Below are 22,185 nucleotides of genomic sequence, written 5' to 3'. Positions count from 1 at the left end.
AGATTCCACATAGATTAACAATCCTCAAGTTTAGGTAGAGGCCTATGTTGATATGGAAGGGAGTGGACATGAAGCAATGCATGGTATGATAAAGTTCTAAATAGAATAAAATAAGCAATAATGACCTAGTTTTGCACATTGAGGGATCTGTATATATATATATATATAGGTCTAGCTCAGCTTCGCCCTAACGTACCGTCCTGGGCGATTTAGGGCTTCCTTTCTCTCCCTTTGTTTCTGGCCACTCCTTTTCATTTTTCCTCTCGCGTTTGCTGGTTTGTCTAGCATATTCACGACGTCCCTCTCTGGGTTTCTTGCCCCTTTTCAGGCAAGCCATCAAATGGCAGGTGCTTCATCATTCACCCCATGTGGAAACGCTACTGAGACTGCATGTGCTGAATAAGAACAAAGGCTTTTTAATTTGGATGCTTATGGTCAAAAATCGCCTTCTCGATCGCGATCGTTCAAAGAGGTGCTCTCGGGTAGCACCTCCGCATGTGATGTTCTTCCAACTTTAACCCAAACGATTTTTAATGGGGTAACAGAAGTTCAATTGTATGATGATGAAGTTCTTAAACTTGCATTCCCTTTTCAATTTACATTGGTTGGTCAATTTGGTTTGCGTAGACCTAATCTGGATTCTATCCGCCGGTTTTTTGCTACTCTAAAACTTTTGGGTTTTTATTCGGTCGGGTTACTTGATTCTCGACACATTGCTATACAGCTTTCCAACGATCTTGATTATAGTAGAGTTTTTGCTAGGCAATTGTATTTCATATATAACTGTCAAATGCGTATTTGAAATGGACTCTTTTTTTTGATATTAAGGAAGAATCGCTTATTGTTCCTATTTGGATTTCATTTCCTAATTTGTGTCTTCACTTCTTCAATCCAAAAGTTTTACAAGCGATCATGCGACTGTATCTAGGACTCGACCGTCTGTGGCCAGAGTTCTAGTTGAGATCAATATTACCAAAAAGCATGCCAAGGAAATATGGGTTGGATCAAAAGCCTTCGGTTATTTTCAAAAAGTTGAATTTGAAAAAGTGTCTGCTTTTGTTCTCACTATAAGGTCCATGGTTATGCTCAAACTGAATATTTTAAGCTATATTCATAATTAAAAAATCTGTTGTTCCGTCTAGTGGGAAGCTTGGATCCACCGAAAAAAAATGCATGCCTATCGTGAATGACAATGAATTGATCCATGTGGATCAGGTGGAACTGCTTCCCTTTAACGATAAGCTGGAAAATAATATTATTCTAAATGAGGACCTTAAGGAAAATAGAATGGAAGTTTTGTCCGAGAAGGAGGAGAATAATACGGCTATTGTGAACAATGATATTGAAAATGGTCCTAAAATTTTCTTTTCGCTGTGCTCCATTACAAGGAGAATCCTAATTTATCTTATCTATTTTGCTTTCTAATACCAATAGAGATGGTGTGAAATATATTGAATTAGTGGGTAATATGGATGTCTCTAATGAGGGCTGTAGAGAAGGTGAATTCATCCATTCTTCTACTTTGGATCCTATAAATGTGAATCATGAGACTATCTTGAGTAATGTTGATACCTTCTCTTCCAATCATGATAAAGTTGCTAAAAGAAGTGTTGATGATGACTGTTTCATTAAGGTTGGTAAAAAGAAAGGTAAACATATTAAGAATTCTTTACCTTCTACTCCTCGTTCCACCAGAACTCAAACTACCTCAAAAGATTATAATGGTTAAGGCTCTTATTTGGAATGTGAGGGGTATTAGCGGTAAGGAGTCTAAAGTTAGAGTAAAAAATCTTTGCAGAGTGCATAGTACTCAGTTATTAGTTTTGATTAAGCCTTTTATTTCGAATGATAAGCTTGCTTTTATTGCTACTGGTTTGAGTATTTCTATGTACTATGCTAATTTCTCTAATAAAATATGGATTACGTGGAATAGTGCCATTGATGTGAATATCATTTCCGACTTTCCTTAAGTTGTTAACTCTTAAATTAGCTTTTTTAATATTAAGTATCATGCTTCTTTTGTCGCATTCCTCTTTGGGATCAATTACTTGATTTTGCTCCTACCATTAATGGGCCTTGGTGTGTTGGTGGTGACTTTAATATTATTTTTAATGCTTCTGAAAGAGTGGGGGGAAGCCCTCCTAATCTGAAAGCTATGGAAGAATTTAATTCTATGATTAATGATTGCAACTTGAATGATTTTGATTTTTCTGTGAGTCCTTTTACTTAGAATAGAACTACTTTGTGGCAAAGACTTGACATGATCCTTTTCAATAATAATTGGCTTGCTAATTTTGCTATGTCTAATGTTGAACACTTAAGCATAACTCTTTACGATCATTCGCCTTTACTTTTAACTATTAATGCTAATAGAAATGTTGGTTCTTTTTTGCTTTTAGATTTCAAAACATGTGGCTCTCTCATGCTGATTTTATGAATGTGGTTCATACTAATTGAAATGCTCCTGTTTACCCTGATAATAATATCACTGGTATGATAAGATTATGGTCTAAGTTGAGTAGATTAAAGCAGTTTTTGTGATGGTGGAATAAAAATATTTTTAAGAATACTTTTACTAATATTAAGGAAGCAGAAATTAAGGTTATTGAGTTAGATAAAGCTTACTCAGAAAATCCTAATTTTGACAACCTTAACACCTTAACATTGTCAAGGACTATCTTTTTCAGTTGCAGTTTCAGGAGGAAACCTTCTTAAGGCAAAAGTCTAATGCTAAGTTTATTTTGGAGGGTGATAGGAATACTAAATTTTTTCATGCTTTGGCTAATAAGAATAGAATTAAGAACCATGCTCATAAAATTGTTAATAACGATGGTAGCATGATTGAGTAGGAGGATTTGATTAGTAAGTCTGGAGTTGATCCTTCATGAATATTTTTAATATCCAGAGTAGTTCTATTCTTATAATTAATCCTCATGTTATCCCTCACATTATTAATGATAATGACAATAATTTTCTTAGTCATTCTCCTTTCGAAATCGATATTTTCAATGTTATTAATGATATGAATGATGATTCCGTGGCTGGTCCTGATGGTTTCACTATCAAATTTTTTCAAAAAACTTAGAAAATTTTTAAACTGGATGTGATTGAAGCCGTGAAAGATTTCTTTTCTAGTAATCCTTACCCTAAATTCTTTTCTTCTATGAATATTGTTCTCATTCCTAAAAAAGATGGGGCCAATAATTGGAACGACTTTAGATCGATTAGCCTTTGTTCTTTTTTTAACAAACTCAATTCTAAATTCATTTCTAATAGACTTGGTAATATTATTCTTAGAATTATCTCATATAATCATATTGGCTTTGTGAAGGATAGGAGTATTTTTTACAATGTTCTTTTGGCTCAAGAGCTTACATATGATATTAACACCAAGGTTAAAGGGGTAATATTATCTTGAAACTTGATATTACTAAATCTTATGCTAATCTCAACTGGAATTTTCTATACAATGTTTTGTCTTTATTTAGGTTTAGTGATTATTTCATCATGCTTATTAAGAATAATATTTAGAATTATTATTTCTTTGTGATCATTAATGGTAGGAATCATGATTTTTTTAAATCCTCTAAAGGTTTAAGACAAGGAGATACTATTTCTTTTGCTCTTTTTAATATTGCCGTGGAATATCTCTCCAAGGGGTTGGAAGATTTATATTTAAGGCATCTAAAGCTTATTTTACGTACTATGCGGGGTTTCCCGATTTCTCATCTTAGCTTTGCTGATGATTTTATTATTTTTTCTAATGGTTCCATTAATAGCATTAAAGTGTTGATCAATTTGCTTTTCCAATTTCATGAAATGAGTGACTTGGCCATAAATAAAGATAAAAGTACCTTTATTATTGGTAAGTTTGTTAATCGGAATAGAACTAATGCTATCCAAAGAATTTGTGATTTCCAATCCAAGTTATTGCCCATAAAGTACTTGGGTACTCCTATTTATAAAGGTAAAAAGAAAAAAACATCTCTTTGAAGATATATTTACTATTTTTAATTCCGAAGAAAATTCTTTCATTAGTCTTCTAATTTTCTGTCTTTTGGTGGTAGATTGGTTCTCATCAAAACTGTCTTGAATTCTATTCCCCTTTATTTTTCATAAATTACAACTTACTGTGTCCACTTGCCTTTGAGTAGAGAGAATGATTAACAAGTTTATCTAGGGCTCTAAATATAATAGCAATGATATTTGTTGGGCTTCTTGGAAGAAGATTTGTGTCTAGGTTGCAAAAATTTAACTAATATGGCTCAAGCTTTTTCTCACAAATTATGGTTCTCATTTAAATCTAAAACAAGCTTATGGGTTCGTTATATGAATGCTAAATATTGCAAAGATATTCATCCGGGGTTATGTTGTTATAAAAGTTCTGATTCCATGATCTGGAAAAGGTTGTGCCACATTAAATGGGAGGTTGAGCAATTCATTCAATGGGACCTAGGTAAATGCGATATTTTTTTCTGGCAAGACAATTAGCTGGGACCTTTTTCTATAGATAGTTTTTTAAATTGCATTCTATTGATAATGTTAAGGTGTATAGTTTTTTTATTAATGATAATTGGAAAGTCAATAAACTTTTAGAGATCATTCCTTCTGTTTTAATTGATATTATTTTGACTATTCCATTACAATTATAATGCAAGATAAAATTTTGTTCAATCTTTCTTCATCTCATAAATTTCAGTTGAAGAATATTTGGAACACTATCAGATTAAATATGTAACTTCTCTCATTTATTATGTTATTTGGCATAGCAATATTCCCGTTTCTTATTCCATCCTTGCTTATAGGTGTCTTAAAGGTTTTATTCCGGTTGATGACTTGCTTCAGAAAAAAGGTTTTATTTTTCCCTCCAAATGTCAATGTTGTTCTAACGTGGAAAATGTTAATCATCTTTTTGTGAATTGGAATATTGCTCAAAAAGTGTGGAGTTATTTTATAGCTCTCGCCAACAAAAGTAATGTTATTATTAATAATGATGTATTGTCTATGTTAGAGGGTTAGATGAATACTTCTAAAGGTCACATCTTTAATTTAATGCCCATTTTTATTTTGTGGTTCATTTGGAAAGCTAAAATGATGCCAAACATAATGACATTAAAATGGATGCTACTCAAATTAATTATACTAATATGTTATTAATAGATATATGAGAGATTAATATCAAACATCCATTAAATTCTTTCAATCTAACTATTCTGATATATAAATTTTTGAACATTACATCTACTTATAACCATCCATATATCTATGTAGTTATTAAGTGGTGGTTTGATTGGATTAAATGTAGAGTTAAATACAATATAATATAAAAAATATATCATATTTAAAGTATTTGAAATCATTTGAATGAATATAAAATATAAGTAATTATTATTTTTTCTTAAATAAAATGAATTAAATATAAAACCCAATAATAGTGGCAGCTGATAGCCACCAATGATCATAGTGGGCAACACCAACAGTGATTGCAGCGATCAGAGGTTAACAACAGGCAGTGGTGCGCCAAGTGATAACTAACATGGTGCACAATGTATGACAACATCATGGACCGACCGACATTGGCAGTGGGGTGCACTATGTATGACAATGTCGTGGACCGACATTAATAGCAGGCAACGATGATAGCGAAGGTCGTCAAATTGTAACTATAGACGATATAAAATAACAATGACAACATCTTGTCACAGTAACTACATAAAATTTACAGCATATTAAAAAATTTATCAAATTTAATACTTTTCTAATACATCAAATTTGAACTAAAGAATGATTGCAAAATACTTCAAAATTTTCCTTCGTATATCTTTTGCTTTAAACCAATCATTAATATTTTCAAAACCCTTTTCTTTCAAATACTTTTGCACCCTTTTTGCTTCAAATCAATCAACCCCCAAATATATAAAATTTAGGGTATTTATATAAATCCTCCCAAAACTAATGTAAATTGATTAAAATACTAAAAGGAATAAATCACTATCGACAATAAGAATGCCACAATTTGCCCATTCTATTTTAATACAAAATAAAATAAGCCCTAAGTTCAGATTTTTCTATAGACGCTCAGCAACTTCTGCAACCAAAACTTAATTTTTCCAAGCTATAATAGTTCCATCAAAGTTTCAGTCATTTACCTTCAGCAACTAAAACAAAACATAAACAAACTACAAAGCATACAAACACTTCAAAATTTTCTAACAGCGATAACATAATTGCAGAGGGAAACTCAGGCTTCATTTAAGACGACTTTCTTATTGTTTCTTAAAACAACTTTTTAGTTTAAAAATTAATTTTTTTGAACTAAAAAGTTGCTTTATGAAGCAATAAGAAAGTCATCCCAAATGAAGCCTGAGGCTTCGTTTGGAACGACTTTTTTATTGCTTTCTAAAACAGAATTTTAGTACAAAAATAAAAAAAATTGTATTAAAACTCCATTTTAGAAAGCAATAAAAAAGCCGTTCCAAACGAACCTTCAGTCTCATATGTTGGTAGCGTTATAAGAAGAAAAATTCAAACCAAAACGTTGAAGGTTCACTTTGATGATTGAGATTTCATTATGAATAATTTTTTTATTGCTTCCTACAACAATTTTTCAGTATAAAAATTCTTTAAAAGGAGCAAAAAACTGTCTCAAATGAAGCACGAAAATCTTCCAAAAAAAATAATTTGTGAACTACCTATATCTTTCAATCAGATATATAGCCAAAGCAATTGCAGAGCAGGATTCAGAAATACAGGGCAAAAGTAAAGATTAGACTGCAAATCAAGTTATATTATAATACAGATAACATAAACTAAACTAATATCACATACATATTGCAAAATAATTAAAAAATTCCCAGCAAAAAAACTCTTCCACCAATGTCTTTGCCACGTGGAGAGCAGATTTTCATAGTTAATAGGTGAGAAGGCTCCAAAGACATCAGACAATGATCTGCTATGACATTTTCCCTGAAGAAAAAAATTTCCTTTTAGTCAAATATTACTCCAGAAGCCAAGTAGTTACACCGACTAATTTAGGAAGAATTATTCTATGCGGAGGGCATCCGGAGACCAATAAAAATACGCTATGTCATCTCATTGGTGGGTACCCAGCTCGATACCGGCACTCAGTACCGCTGGGTACCCAATGCTTAACCGGACGGTTCTCCCGTCCGGTCTCCGTACATAATAAAATCTCCTAATTTAGGCTTCATTTGGGACAGCTTTCTAACTGTTTTTTAAAGTAATTTTTTAGTAAAAAATTAAAAGTTTTATACTTAAAAGCTGCTTTAAGAAACAATAAAAAAACAATCCCAAACGAAGCTTTAATTATAAAATTGCTTAAGAATTCACAATTCACATATAGCACCAGTTAATATGATAATTTTACACAAGGCGATTGAAGTTTTCTACTTATGAGAAGGTTATTACTGTTGATTTTCTGTACAAAAATAGTAGCAAAAGCATTCAATAACTAATTTTAAGCTAAAGTGTTTCATGGAAGTTAACAAAATCCTTGCTTGGAACCACTTTGATTACTTATAACCAAATAAAATGCATAAATAACCACCGGTGATGAAAAAAAATTGCAATGAATAAACAGACTGAAAGTTTTCATGAAGAGTGGTTCCAACAATCCTACAATTACAAATAGGTGGAAAGATGCTTACTAAAGGGCTCGGACCATCGATATGATTAGTGGAAGGATATTAATAGCCCATGGCCATTATCACTAGCAACACCAGGCACAGAACCAGCCTTTAATTCTCAGGGGACAAGTGGCAAATTTTTAAAATAAAATAAATATATATATATATAAGGATGCAAAAATAATTTATTTTGTACATAATTGCTTTTTACAGACTTGTTTGTTAGTGTAAAAAAAATCAACATAATTAGATGAAAATAGCGGGAGGCTAAGAGACTTTCCGATTTTTTGAGGGGCAAATTGCGTGAAAAAAAAAAGATTAGCCAAGGGCATTAGCCAAGGGCAAAAAAAAAAATCGGGGGGGGGGGGGGGATTACAAATACCCTTAACATACTAAAAGTTTTAATTTTTTAGGAGGGGCAATTATCCCCCATCATCACTACACAGTTCTGCACCTGAGCACCACCAATCTTACAATTTACTATGCAAGGTTGGGTTTATAATTCTCATTGCAAGGAATTACCACAAAAAATCACATGGCTACTAGCCCAACACATTTCAATTCAACAATCATTCCCCAGGGTTCACATGGATATAAATAAATTAGTATCAATGTGATATAAATAAATTAGTACCAGCAAGTCTTCATTAGAACGTTGGAAATGGAGGTCCACTAAGAAGACAGGTTTGATGTTTTTTAGGAATCGCGGTGTTTAGCTTTTTGACCCTTTGCCTTGGCATTAGTAAGTTATATTACAGGTCAAGATAGATAACTGACCAATAGTGTCATGACATGAGTTCAATCAATTTGATCCTGATATCCATAAGTGCCTATTTGAGTTTTCCTATTTATACTTGCTCCTTTCTCATTGATTGAATGAAAATGGATGAAAATCCTATAGGATTGATGTGAAAGAGTAAAGATGGGTAGATTGATGGGAGAAAAATATAGTTTAAATTTTAATGCAGTGCCTTCTTAGTTGGTGTGACATTAACCTTGGCCTTTGCTGCATTAGGTTTCTTACAGCATTACACTTTGGACATTGCTTTTATATACATGGCAGAAAGAACTTAGTTACTAAATAGAAAATCTGCTATCCAAAATATTGAGAAAACTATGAAAAAAAACAAAAGTTCTTCCCTTGTACTAAGTGATGCAATTATCAAATTTTATATTTATTATAGATGCAAACGCATGATGTAAACTCGAGAAAAATGAATTGACATTTTACGCTATGATTTTCTTTGGTTACTAATTTTCATTATTTTTATTATATATTTTGATGCAAACAAGTATAAGATAATGCTTCTTATAGAGAATGAATTGTGCTCTCCTACTCAAGTTGGTCCAAATCAGTTCATTTTTAATATTATGGGTTCACTATTAATATTCTGGTTCAACAGCTATTATCATCGGCATTTATTTTTTTCCCTATTTATTTCTTTATTTTCAACCAATGGCTAGATCATTGTCCGCTTACCCGCAGGTTCACTATTCCCTTGTAGAAACTTGAGCTTGTTTACTCTTGCAAGAGTCGCTAATTTGGTTGTTGAAACATAGATCTCATATTTGGTGAATTATTTCCTTATTACTTTTTCATCTACATATTTTAGAATTATATTATGAGAGTGTTTGATGGTTTTGGTTATGATGCAATGTGAGATTTCAACAAATATGTAGCATTTAATGCTCTTAAATTTGCATGCAAAATCCTAATTAAGTGATAATTAAACTATTGTTTGAAATAAATATTATGTGCTTTGAATTTTCATCAAAAGAAACGTTTTGAAATATTAAGAGTTTGTGGGCTATAAATTTAATATGATGTGCATGATTTTGTACATCTCATCCTAGATGCATCAGGAATTCCTTAAATCCACAAATATGTCATGCATTATATTTGCTATTAGAGCCTAAAATTGTCAAAATACCAATTAGAGTGGGCCTCAATATTATGGTCAATTGAGAGGATATCAGAAGGATCAGATTTTGTTTACTTTGCAAAACTAATTGATTGAATCATATGAAGAATCAAAAGATTGAGGATATAAATCAGATTATGGACTGAATTAAAATTTTAAAGGCCAATCAAATTCACCCACATGAACCATAATCTCAAGGTTTGTTTGGCTAGGAGTATTTAGAACACCATATATTATAAATGCAAAGAAAATTAAATACACTATAGTTGGAATACATAAGGTTATTTCATTGGTTACAAAATAAATGTAGGAATTTTTTTTCCTGTTCAATTGAAAGTAAAATAAATCTAAATTTCTATACTAATATGTTCTTTAAATACATATTTTGAATTAATATATTTCTTTAATACACTCTTTTTTAAAAAAAAAGGAAAAAGATCATGTAGCAAGACGAAGTCAAAGCAATTGACAATGTTGGCCGGATCAATGGCAATGTCTCAAGGATGAACCTAGGGAAACCTAGCGGCGTGCAAATATGAGCATAGGGACACCAAAACATAAGGAGTTTGTGATGCGAGTGATGTGGATGTTGGGACAGAGTTCATGATCACATAAATGCCTACACATGGTCTGACAAGGCCATGAGGATGTTGTGAGGACATTCACGAACGATGAATTTGAATTAGTCCAATTCAGACAAGTTTTAAATCATCAAAAATGAAAAATTGAAGGTATAAAAAATTCCTTACAAAAATACTTTCAATTTATTTTACTTCATATCAAACACCCTCAATATCAAAATACATGTGTTCTAAATGTAATAACTCATAATACCTCAGAACGAATAGAACCTTAATGATGGATCAATTCATTTAAATATTAACACTACCACAAGATAATAAATCCATCCGGGAAGAAATCAAAAGGATACATGTTTTAGGCTGAATGATAATGAAGATAAAGGTAATCATAAGAATCAATTTTATCACATAAATGATAGCATGACTAGAAGTTAAAAAAAATTAGGTGCCAGCATCTTATGCAAAAATAGATCCTAAAATTTTTTATGATTGGGCAATGGATATGAATAACTTTGAATGGAAAATAATGTTGAAAAAGTGTCGAGTAAAACTTGTGAAACTAAAATTAACAAAGGAAGCTAAAATATACAGGATGAGTTTGGTGAAGCCAAGGGAAATGTTTGACAGAGAATATATAACTCTATGTTGTACAAACACAGACATGGCGACATAGATATGACACGACACAGACACGGTATATGTCAATTATTGAAAATATATGACACGTACACGAACACGGGTTGAACACGGTATTATAATTTTTATATTTTAAAAATTGTGTATAAAAATTGAATAAATATAATATTAAAAATGATTTAAAAATAATAGGTCATTTAACTATAATTTGTGCTTAAAATGATTAATATTAGGGTATCGAGAGTCAGACGTCGATGTCATGTATTAGGTATCGAGAGAGGAGACAACAATGTCGTCGAAAATCGGACATCAATGTCATGTAGTAAGTATTGGGCGTAGATATCAAGAGGGTGTCTGTTGTCGATATTGAGAGGGCGTTGGTCATCGATGTTAAGACAACATCAAACAAAGATGACCTGCTAAGTTGGTGGCGTAGAAATTGCTAGCGTTGAGCATCAATATCAAGACAATGTTAAACTTTGATGTTGAGATAATTTTGAAATGTTTATGTTGTAATGACATCAGATATCGATGTTGAAATGACATCAAACATTATTGTGAAAGCAAAATCACGACCTATTAGAGAGAAATGAAAATGAGAATATTCGATGAATATGATATTGAGTGTGAGAGGTTGATTTGATGTTGTGAATAGGAATAATAAATTTCCAATCAACAATAAATTATATTTTAAACAAATAGAAATTTTAATTAAATAAATAAATAGAAGATATTATATCTAAAAAAATTTCATTAAATATTTAAGACACGCATGTCAAATTTTGTATTTAATATTTTTTTAATCGGACACATTTTCGGTGTATTCGACACGTGACGCAGGTGTGCCAAATGCATGTCATGTCGGATACGTATTGGATATTGCACGCCTATTTGAGAAGTGTCATGCATCATAGATATAATTGCTTGGGCTGAAATAAATGAATTACTAAAGGATTGTCTCATTTTTTGCATTAGTAGTGTAATATATTCCAAACGCATGTCTTGAAAATTTAAATGTTTAGTATGGTAAATTTTAAATGCAATCTAATTCATGGGTGAATTTGGAATTCACTCTCTAGCTCATTTCTAGCATATTTAGATATCCTTATTTTCAAATACATTATACATTTTCCACACCGATCACATGCACCATCTACTAGCAACTATCACCAATGGCTTCAACTGCAACCCACCACCGCCACCACATTTGCCTCAACACGCTAGTATTGTCAGCCACCGCTGTCAGCCCCCCAACATCCATCATTAGTACCACCAGACAATGGCAACCATCGCCACCAATGTCAGTTTACGTGAATTCATTTTATTTCCATTCAAACACAAAAAATGATATCTTGCGTTTAATTTACACCCAACTAAAACACTTAAGGAGCTATTTGGGTGTCCGAAAAAAGGATGTAGTGTAAAATGAATAACATGGAGTTGTTTGAATGAGCGTAAAAGAAATGCATGAGATTATTGTTTTTTTTTTTGGATTAAAGTATAATGAATGCAATGCAAAGTACACAAAAAAGACATGGTCAGTGGCCGACATTGGCGGCGGTGTGGCCAGTTGCGGGTGGTTAGTGGTGACGGCCGGGGTTGGATGGTCGGTGGTGGATGATAGACGACGGTGGTGGCAGGTGGAGATGATGGTCGATGGTCGGCGGCCGGCGGTGCTGGTGGTCGGTTGCGGGAGGCTGATAGTGGATGGACAGCAGTAGTGGTGGTCACCTATGGATGGCCAACGTCGACTGCGGCTGGCGGCTGCCTGGGGTAGCCGGAGTTCAAGCCACGAGCCTGGACCCAACCTGCGACTGGTGGAAACTATGATTCCATACATAGGGATTCTCACTAACATCCTCCCAAAGAACAAAAGTGCAGAACAATTTTTTTTTTTTATTAAAACTCCATCGTACCATTACATTAGCAAGGGCCTCTATATATAGGCCTCATAAATAAAAGAAACTAAAATAAGACGATCATGCCCCTAGGGCTTACATAAGATTAGACCCTTAAGGGTAAAAATGAAAAATGTATAATAAAAGTAAAAATTACAAATAAAATTTAAGATAATGTGGGATGATCACGATCATCAATCTTTAGCTCATCGGATATGCATGAACGGTTGGATGTCCGCATCATTCTCCCGGGGTAGAAAAAAGCTTGACTCCGTCGAGTTCGCGTCCCGGGTGAGAAACCATGCTCTGATACCAAACTGATATAGAACGATGGAGGGGGTCATTTGAATTTTCAAAAATTCCTAATTTATTGGAGAAGGGAGGGATGGGGGCCGCCAAAGAGAGAGGGGAGAGGGAGAATTGTCCACATTCAATGTATGTGTCAAAATACATTGAATAGCGAGAATTAAATTCAAATCCAATCATTTAATTCAAATTTGCACTAATTGGGGGGAATTTCCTAAAATAGGTATAGGATATTTAGGAAAGATTTTTTTAATTCAAATTCATTTGAATTTGAATTATGAAATCTTTTCAAATAAGATAGGGGCTAAATTAGGTAGATGATAATGGTGTAATTGAATGATTATTTAATTAGAATCTTAAATTAGGAAAGAGATGAAAGACATTTCAAAATTTAGAATTCAAAATTAAGAGATGGGAGGGAATTGTGCAATTAATTCAAATTAATGAGGGAAATTCAAATCTCAAATTCATTTGAAATTCAAATTTAAAATTTCAAATTACTTTGTATCAAATTAGGAAAGTAATAAAAGGATGATTGCGAATTGGAGCCTCGAAGAATTAGTGGGGTGGCCGGCGGTAGAGAAAGGGGATGGGGAGAAGATGGCCGGTGGAGAAAGAGAGAGGGAAGGAGATAGAGAAAGAAAGATGCAATCACGAGCCCGGACACATCCTGCAGCTTACGGGTACTACGTTGCCCTCCCTGAGGGACTTCAATCCACGAGCCTGGATCCACCCTGCGGCTGGTGGAAACAAGGTTATCCTCCCATAGAGCTTTTCCTCTCAAGAACTCACACAGAGATTAAGACAAAGGCTTCAATTCTTTTTTTATTAATAATCCATCATCCCTAATACAAGAGAAGGGGCCTCTATATATAGGTCTCAAAAGAAACTAAAAGACAAATTTACCCCATTGGGCTTAAATAAGACAATACTCTTAAATAAAAGGGTTAAAAAATTACAAAATTAAATCAAAATACAATTAATAAATTAAAATAAAATGGAGTGATTTCGGTCGTCGATCTTCGACTCTTCATGTGAATATCGTCCATCGTCGGATGTCCGCATCATTCTCTTAGGGTGGAAAAGAGCTCGACTCCTTCGAGTTCGCGTCCCGAGTGAGCAACTATGCTCTGATGCCAAACTGATGTAGAACGGGCGGAGGTGGGGGAGATAATTTCAAAATCCGAAATTAATTGCAGATTTTGGTGGGAGAGATTTAGTAATTTCGAATTTTAAATAATAAGAATAAAGGAGGGAAGAGGTAATTAATATTCTCTAATCTTAGGCCGTAAATTAGAGAATAAATAATTAGAGAAGGGGAGGGAAGGTGGGGAGTGGCCACATTCAACATATGTGGATATTTGTATTGAATGTTGATTGATAACTTCAAATCTGAATTAATTTCAAATTTGCATCAATTGAGGATGCTTCCTAAAATAGATATACTAATTAGGAAAGCATTTAAAATTTGGGTATGAGATTAATTAATCAATCAATTTCATAATTGATTAATTAATTAAATAAAGAAACTTTCCAAAATTAATGTAATTAATGAGGGTGGATTTGAAATTAAAATTAGATTAATTCGAATTTGAAATCTTTCCAAATTAATGACACCTAAATAAGGAAAGAGGAGTTTTGGAGAGAAGTGATATAATGCAAAGAGGTGGCTGGTGGGTGAGTGGAGCCTTATTGGATTTCGACCAAGGGGAGGGGCTAGTGTAGGCCGATGGTGTGGAGGTGATGGGTGAGAAGATCGGCACCTTGGTGGAGGGCTTGAGGAGGTGGCGGTTTAGGGAAATAAGAAAAAAAAATAAAACACAGAAAAAAAAGATAGAATCGCGAGCCTTGGACTCTTCCGAAGACTGACGGGTGATGTGTTGCCCTTCACCAATGGACTTCAAGCCACGAGCCTGGACCCATCCTACGACTGGTGGAAACTATGACTCCCTCCATAGGGATTCTCACTAACGTTCTCCCAAAGAACAAAAGTGCAGAACATTTTTTTTTTATTAAAACTCCATCATACCATTACATTAGTAAGAGCCTCTATATATAGGCCTCAGAAATAAAAGAAACTAAAATTAGACGATCATGCCCCTAGGACATACATAAGATTAGACCATTAAGTAAGGGTAAAAATGGAAAATGCATAATAAAAATAAAAAATTACAAATAAAATTTAAGATAATGTGGGATGATCACGACCGTCGATCTTCAGCTCCTCCTCGGATATGCATGAATGGTTGGATGTCCGCATCAAAATGCATCTTCTTGTAAAAATAAAATAAAACTCAACGTGATGCACTCCCAGAATATTGTTGATATCAAAGACACAAAGGTAATACTTATGGCCATTGTATTTGATCTAAAAATTTGCTAAATTTTATTTTACAGTTCATCAAATAAATCACTTTGTATATAAATATCCTAGTAGAATTTGCATTTTGATGTCAATGAAACGAATAGGGGGACTAACAATTCCTTGAATGTTATGCAATACATCATTGCTAATGGGACTTGCATAAATTTATGTGATGCATCATTATTAGAAATGAACTTCTATTTTTTAAATATATTTCAAGTATGATGATAAACTTTGTAAAGTCATTGTTGATGCATATTTTTTGTAGCTAGGTCAACTGCTTATTGAATGAAAACAACACCTAAAATCATATAGAGTAGCTAAGGTAAATAAAACTATAATTTACACAATACAAACACATCTAGTACCCATTCAAGTTGTCAAATAGTTGTAAAATCCAATGTGAAGTTTTACTTATGAATGTTGCTTATTATTTTTGGTAGACCTCAATTATATGATTTACATGTTATTCACTTTGGGATGCTAATATGTATGATATGTTAGTATCATGATCAAGGCTATTATTTTTTAAAAAATTAATCAAAGGAATGGTTACAATTAAGTATTTATCGAAAAATGTGAGGAATGAAGAACTGTTTTTAAAAGTAAGGGGGTGTTTGGTATCAGATTTATTCGACATTTTAAGTAGGATTTACGGTAAATCCAGCCAAACGCAAATCGGGGCACTATAAATCCGGCAAATCCGTAAATCATGGATTTGTGGATTTACGCCGTAAATCCTTGTAAATCCAAATCCCGTTTCTACTCGGATTTAACGCAACTTACACTTGCGAAAGTTCTTCACGCAGTGCTCGTGTCATGATGTCTTGCCCGACCTCTTTATGTACATGGAGGAAGACGCAGCTTCTTCTTCATCCTGTGCCCTAGCCGCTCCAGAAGCACTCTCGCCAGATCTCGCTCAAGGTCACGCAGGTACTCGCAATTTTTTTTCTTCCAGAGAGCGACAGAGTGAGCAGGACTTTTTTTTTTTCTTCTTCCCGAGCGCAACAGAGCCAACACAAATTTTTTTTTCTTCCCGAGCACGACAGAGCAAAATTTCTATTACATTGCTGCTAAATATGCTTCCAAGCATTTTCAGAAACGTATTAGGTTATGCTTTCATTCTATATTTTTTTACCTGTTCTCGTTTTTACTTAATATCAACGCCACTATTTCTTTTAAATTTTTTTTCTTCCATTAATAGAGTTTACAAACAGAATGTTATTCTTTGCAATGTTTGTTTGTGGCATAGCCCGTTCATTGGACCTAAATTATATAAGCAGCAATTTTATTTCAAATTTGTTTATTTTTTCTTGTTTTGTATTGAACTATTGTCATTTTATTTGAAGTTCAAGATAATACCATTTATTTAGGCAACAATGATATAATTTGGCTTAGGATATTTCAAGTCTTGATCTTTAGTTGAACTTTATCCTAGTTGAGTTGTAGTATGTTTTTAGAATTATCAAAAGTATTGTACTAATTTGATTGACAAATATAATACAATGAGAATATATGCTCTTGTAATAAAAATCTAGGTTTCGTCAATATGAATGTAGCAAGTGTAAGCGACAACGAGTCATCAAACGCAATCTACCTACGTAAGGCTGATAAAAGTTCTTAAAGGAAACCTAATAAAAAAATTACTAGTTTGCACAACTTTTAAATTTCATAGAAATAATATCCTCGTTAATGTCTGACAGCAATGCAGAAATTTCTAAAAGGCAAAGGAGTTGGACGTGCAAGCTGTAGTAAGCCACGTCGTGATGGTTACAACATCTCAATTTACTCCGACCAGCCCAAAAGTACAACTCAAAATCCTAAGTGGCCAGAAGAACATAATGCCATACTTGGCGAGTTGCTATTGGAACAATATGTTAATGGCAATTTTTGTAATGAGAATATGCGAAAGGAATAGTGGGCTAGCTTATTAGCTGTGTTAAATAGGTGTCTTAGAACAAACTACACCGACTCGTCTGTAATGATAAGATTTAAAAATATGAAGGCTGATTTTAGAACACTATATCAACTAACAAACCATAGCGGATAGGGTTGGGATAAGGAATTACACATCCATGTAGCTACCAACAAGTTGTGGGATGAAATTCAATAGGTATTATTTTTTTCTTTACAATTACATATAATTCATAAATTTTATGCATCTAAATCAACCAAACTTTATTTTTCTAGGTTAACTCAAAGGTAACTCGATTTAGAAGGCACCCCTTCCATCATTATGAAATATTTGAGAAGATTTGTGCCGAGGACATTGTAGTGGGAAGTGATGCAAGATGTACTAAGATGTTTGAGCTAGTGGTTAACTTAAATAGTGAGGATGATGCTCCACACTTTGAGGACGATTTCCTAGCTGCTAACGGTGTAAGCTATGACATGAACGGAACGCCACACAACGACCAACCTAAAACTGTTGACATAAATCCAAGTGTAGAAATGGACCCAAGTAGATCTAGCAAGAAGCCAACCAAGGTTGCTAAATGTCCACAAAGGAAAAATGGCTTGCAAAATCTCAATAAACTATTACTTGAGTAAACAAGAATGCAATTGTCTTTAGAGAGACAATTGAACGAACAGATCCTTATAGTATACGTGATTGCTTGGCCAAGTTAGACAAATTTGAGAACCTTACAACTCAAGCACTCCTAGCCATTCAGGATGCGCTAAAAGAAAACAAAGATAACAAAGCAATATTCATGACTTGGGAAGACAATGTCCTAAATAAGTGGATAGAATATATTGTTAGCATGCATCCTCGTTTTTACGCGTCAAAAGTTTAGTTGTAGTTGGTTGATTCACATTGATTGATATATGTTGTTTGCTTTGAGTAGTTTGGTCAACGTTGTAAGCTTTTCTTTCATGTTACTTGGTTGTACTATGCTATGATTGATTTGAAATAATATCGTTCGAATTTTTTTATGCAATCATGTCTAATTATTTGCATAGAGTACTTCCAGATGTTTTATGTGACATGGTTGACTTAAAAATTCAAGTCAACGATGCAATTGCTGAAATTACTCAATCTCTAATACAAGAAAGTTCTTTCTCGGATGATGAACCATCAATTAGGCGGCCTATGTTTAATAGGTCATACGAAGCGTCATTCTCATAGCGAGGCGCTTCACTAACTCGAAGCGCTGTAGTAGCGCCGAAGAAGCCTATGTGCTATAATGCTGAACCAAGGACGCGTAGACTGGACATCGATATGTAATTGATGTGCTTGCTGGCCATCCGGGCCGAGCATATCAATGCTTTAGGCTACCTCCAGATCCATTCATAAGCCTAAGAGATCTACTAGTAAGCCATAGGCATTTGCGTGACACAAAAAATATGATTGCAGTTGAGCAACTATGTATATTTTTGCGAGGAGTTGCATATGCTCATAGTTACTAACAGTTGTGTGAATTCTTTCAGCATTCTTTGGAGACAATTAGCATATGCTTCAATATTGTTCTACGTGCTATTGTATTATTTGCAGATGAGTTCATTAATTTACTTAAGAAGATCCAGAATGTCATCCTTTTGTACGTTCAAATACAATTTTCACCCTTACTTCAAGAATGCTTTGGATGCAATTGACGACACACATATATCAGCAGTAGTTAGCAGCAACATACATAACCGTTATCGCAACCGTAAGGGATTCACTTGGCAGAATGTTATGACAGCAGTGTCATTTGATAGACAGTTCGTATATGTAGCATCTGGGTGGGAAGGGTCAGCTGCAAATATGCGTGTGCTAAGATGGGTTGTAGAGCAAGGTCAAATTGGAGTGCCCCGCAATCATTATTACTTGGTTGATTCAGACTATGCAAACACTGATAAGTTGATAGCTCCTTTTCGAGATATCGATATCATCTAGCTGATTATCGAGGAAGTACTACCAGAAGATATACAAATCAGCAAGAATTATTTAATCACTGACATGCCCAATTGCGAAAACTGGTAGAGAGAACATTCAAGATTTGGAAGGAACGTTTTCAAGTGTTGTCTCACATGAAAAAGTTTCATGTTACTGTTTAAGCTGATATGGTTATTGTGTGCAGTTTTGCACAACTTTATAGGTCGATATCATGGACATAATATGTATTTCAATATGTCACAGACATAAATGGAACACAATAGTGAACGTGGGAATGTTGAAATGTTGGATGAAGATCCTAACTTGCACACAACAATAAGAGAGAGAATTCAAGGAGAAGCGATAAGACATGTTATCGCAACTGATATGTGGAATGCCCGGGTAAGGATATATGTATGCATTAATAATAATTTAGTTTTCATTACATTATTTATGTAATTTTTCATTTTTTTTAATTTCAGATAAATTGTCAAAGAAATTGATCGTCGTAAGGAAGATACTCTCCAATGCAACAAATATCAACATCAACATTATGTTGTAGTCTATTATCTTGTAGTTGTTAAGCGGTGTCCAAAAAAAAATTTCATGTTGTCATGTACTATTTATGCTTTTAGCTATTTTCGTTGAATGATGTTATGTTTGATTTATTATTTGGCATATTACTCCGCCAATTTTAAATCTTTAACCGTTTTAAATCCTGTAATTTGTTGCCAAACAACTTCTTTGGATTTAACTGGATTTGAAAGTTGTCATACCAAACACAATTCAGGATTTATGAGCCTAGGATTTACTAAATCCGGATTTACAGAATTTAGTAAATCCTACTAAAATTGAATCCAATCTCATACCAAACACCCCCTAAAGATATATAACATGTATGAATGGTTGGTGATGTCTTTGGAATTGAGAAATGCATCAAATACTTCAATAAAAATCATGAATCATGTTCTCCAATCTTTCATAAAGGTCAGCAATCTTACCAGAATCAGAATTATCCTTGTGCCGTTTCATTCTATGAAGCTCAAGCTGCGTCTCCATGAACACCTTCATTCTCTGTATCTCAATATCCTTCTCAAATTCCATCCGCTGCTTCTCCAGCTCAATTGTTTGCTGCAGCTTTGACCTCTCCACTCTCTCGTAAATCTCACCAATCTTCTCAATGGCTCTTACAAGCTCTCTAAAGTCACCATGATCCCCTCCGCCACCTCCATCATCCCCAGCTGAAAAAACATCCGATCGACGCCACGACGTCCGCCTTTTCTTAATGGCCAAAGATTCAAACAACGGAACTTTCCCCTCCTCATCTATCCTGTCCATATCCTCCCCGCCATCAAAGTCGCCGTAACCGACTCCACTAACTTCGCGAGAACTCTGCGTAGCATCAGGCAAATTCGTCCGCACCCTTGACGAGCCCCAGGATGACAATACCAGACTGGGAGGAGGAGGCGTTGCAGAGCTAGAATTAGGGTTACGTTGCTTGACTTTAATGCTAAGGGACGGCTTCTCAGGTGAAGGACCAATGAGGAAGTCGAGTCGGGAGAAGAAGGGCCAGGTGGAACGCCCCGGCTTCGACTTCTCGAGCTTGTACTTCTTCTTAAGGGTATCGATTCGATTCTTACATTGGCCACTGGTTTTCCGTGGATTTCCCACAGCGTCTTGCCGGGCGTTCACGGTGTCAGCCACATCTTTCCAGTCCTTCTGCCGGAGATTGCCGCGGCTTAGATGGAGGAAACGGTCGCCCCACGCTTCCACCAACGCCTCCGACGCGTCCTCGCTCCAGCAATCCTCCCGCACTCCGCTCCCGGAGCTGGCCGTGGAAGCAGCGGCAGCGCGGTGCCGGAAGTTCATGGAATATAGGGTTGGAAGAGATGGAAAATGTGAAAGGCGACCAGGTATATGGAAGGGCTCCACCGGCTGTGTGTGTGAAAATCGAAGAGCCGTCGGCCATGCCTCGGTTGACCTTGCCGGCGGTAAGTTTACCAGGTCAGCAATGGCCCGAGTTGCGGCTAAAAGAAGGAATAATTATTAGGTCAAGATACCTGAACTAGCTCTACATTCGGACGCTAATAACATGTCGCTACGTGCACTTATTTTTTACCGTGCGGCTCGACGACCCGGACCCTATATTGCTAACTGATTTATGCAGACCAGGATATTGCTAGGTATTGCTCGGTATTGATCGATAATAATGAGAAATATCAATATGTCAAGATCAATACCTAGCAATACCGAACAATATCTAGCAATACCGAATAATACTTAACAATACTCTGGTATTGCTAGGTATTGCTCGGTATTGCTAGGTATTGGTCTTGATAGAGCAATATTTCTCGTTATTGCAAAACAATACCGAACAATATCTAGTAATACCGAGCAATACATAGTAATATCCGAACAAAGCAATACGGGGTTCCGGTCTGGGTCGGGTCGTCGGGCTGCATGATAAAGAGTAAGAGCACGTGACGACATGTTATTCTAAAAGAAGAGAATTGCTCATCCAATAAATATATTTTTGGTGAACTTATTTAAGAGACAAATAAACCAACAACAATTAGCTAAAACAATAATTCTTATAAATAACATTTAAGAATTTTTATTTTTTATTTTTTAAAAATTATTAAGTTGGTAAAAATATGCACAATAATAAATTTTCATTTCTTGTACTTCAAGTTGATGCATCTGATTTAGGAGAAGATTTCATTTTATTTACATAATAAATATGCATTTCAATATAGAATAAATAAATAATTGGATAACAAGATTGGAAAATATGAGAAATTGCTCAATATGCTTCAAGAAAGAAACTAAGGGTCTATTTTGAAGGAAAGATTATTTTGTGCGTACACCGAAGGTTTTTCAGAAACTAACCAGAATGTGTCACATCATCTCTTTACATGGAATTGTGACTCGGTATTGCTCAATACCACTCGGTACTGCTAACGTGGCTGCACCTG

General features: G+C 34.5%; 1 protein-coding gene across 1 annotated transcript; it reads right to left on the bottom strand.

The window, feature by feature from the left end:
• Positions 1-6,680: 6,680 nt before the first annotated feature.
• On the bottom strand, positions 6,681-21,206 carry LOC110101855 (trihelix transcription factor ASIL2). Its single transcript, XM_020829925.2, has 2 exons — positions 20,212-21,206; positions 6,681-6,966 (listed from the first exon to the last, which is right to left on the bottom strand). Exons 1-2 carry the CDS (start codon positions 21,077-21,079, stop codon positions 6,953-6,955), a joined length of 882 nt encoding a protein of 293 aa, XP_020685584.1. The 5' UTR covers positions 21,080-21,206; the 3' UTR covers positions 6,681-6,952.
• Positions 21,207-22,185: the final 979 nt, after the last annotated feature.

The sequence above is a fragment of the Dendrobium catenatum genome, unplaced genomic scaffold (assembly GCF_001605985.2).
Source record: "Dendrobium catenatum unplaced genomic scaffold, ASM160598v2 fragScaff_scaffold_974, whole genome shotgun sequence".
Lineage (NCBI taxonomy): Eukaryota > Viridiplantae > Streptophyta > Magnoliopsida > Asparagales > Orchidaceae > Dendrobium > Dendrobium catenatum.
The sequence above is the reverse complement of the archived record's forward strand: the minus strand, read 5'-3'. Positions and strand labels throughout refer to the sequence as shown.

What these genes read in the sequence shown, in the direction of transcription:
- LOC110101855 (XM_020829925.2), bottom strand. Translation starts at nt 21,079, where the DNA reads ATGAACTTCCGGCACCGCGCTGCCGCTGCTTCCACGGCCAGCTCCGGG.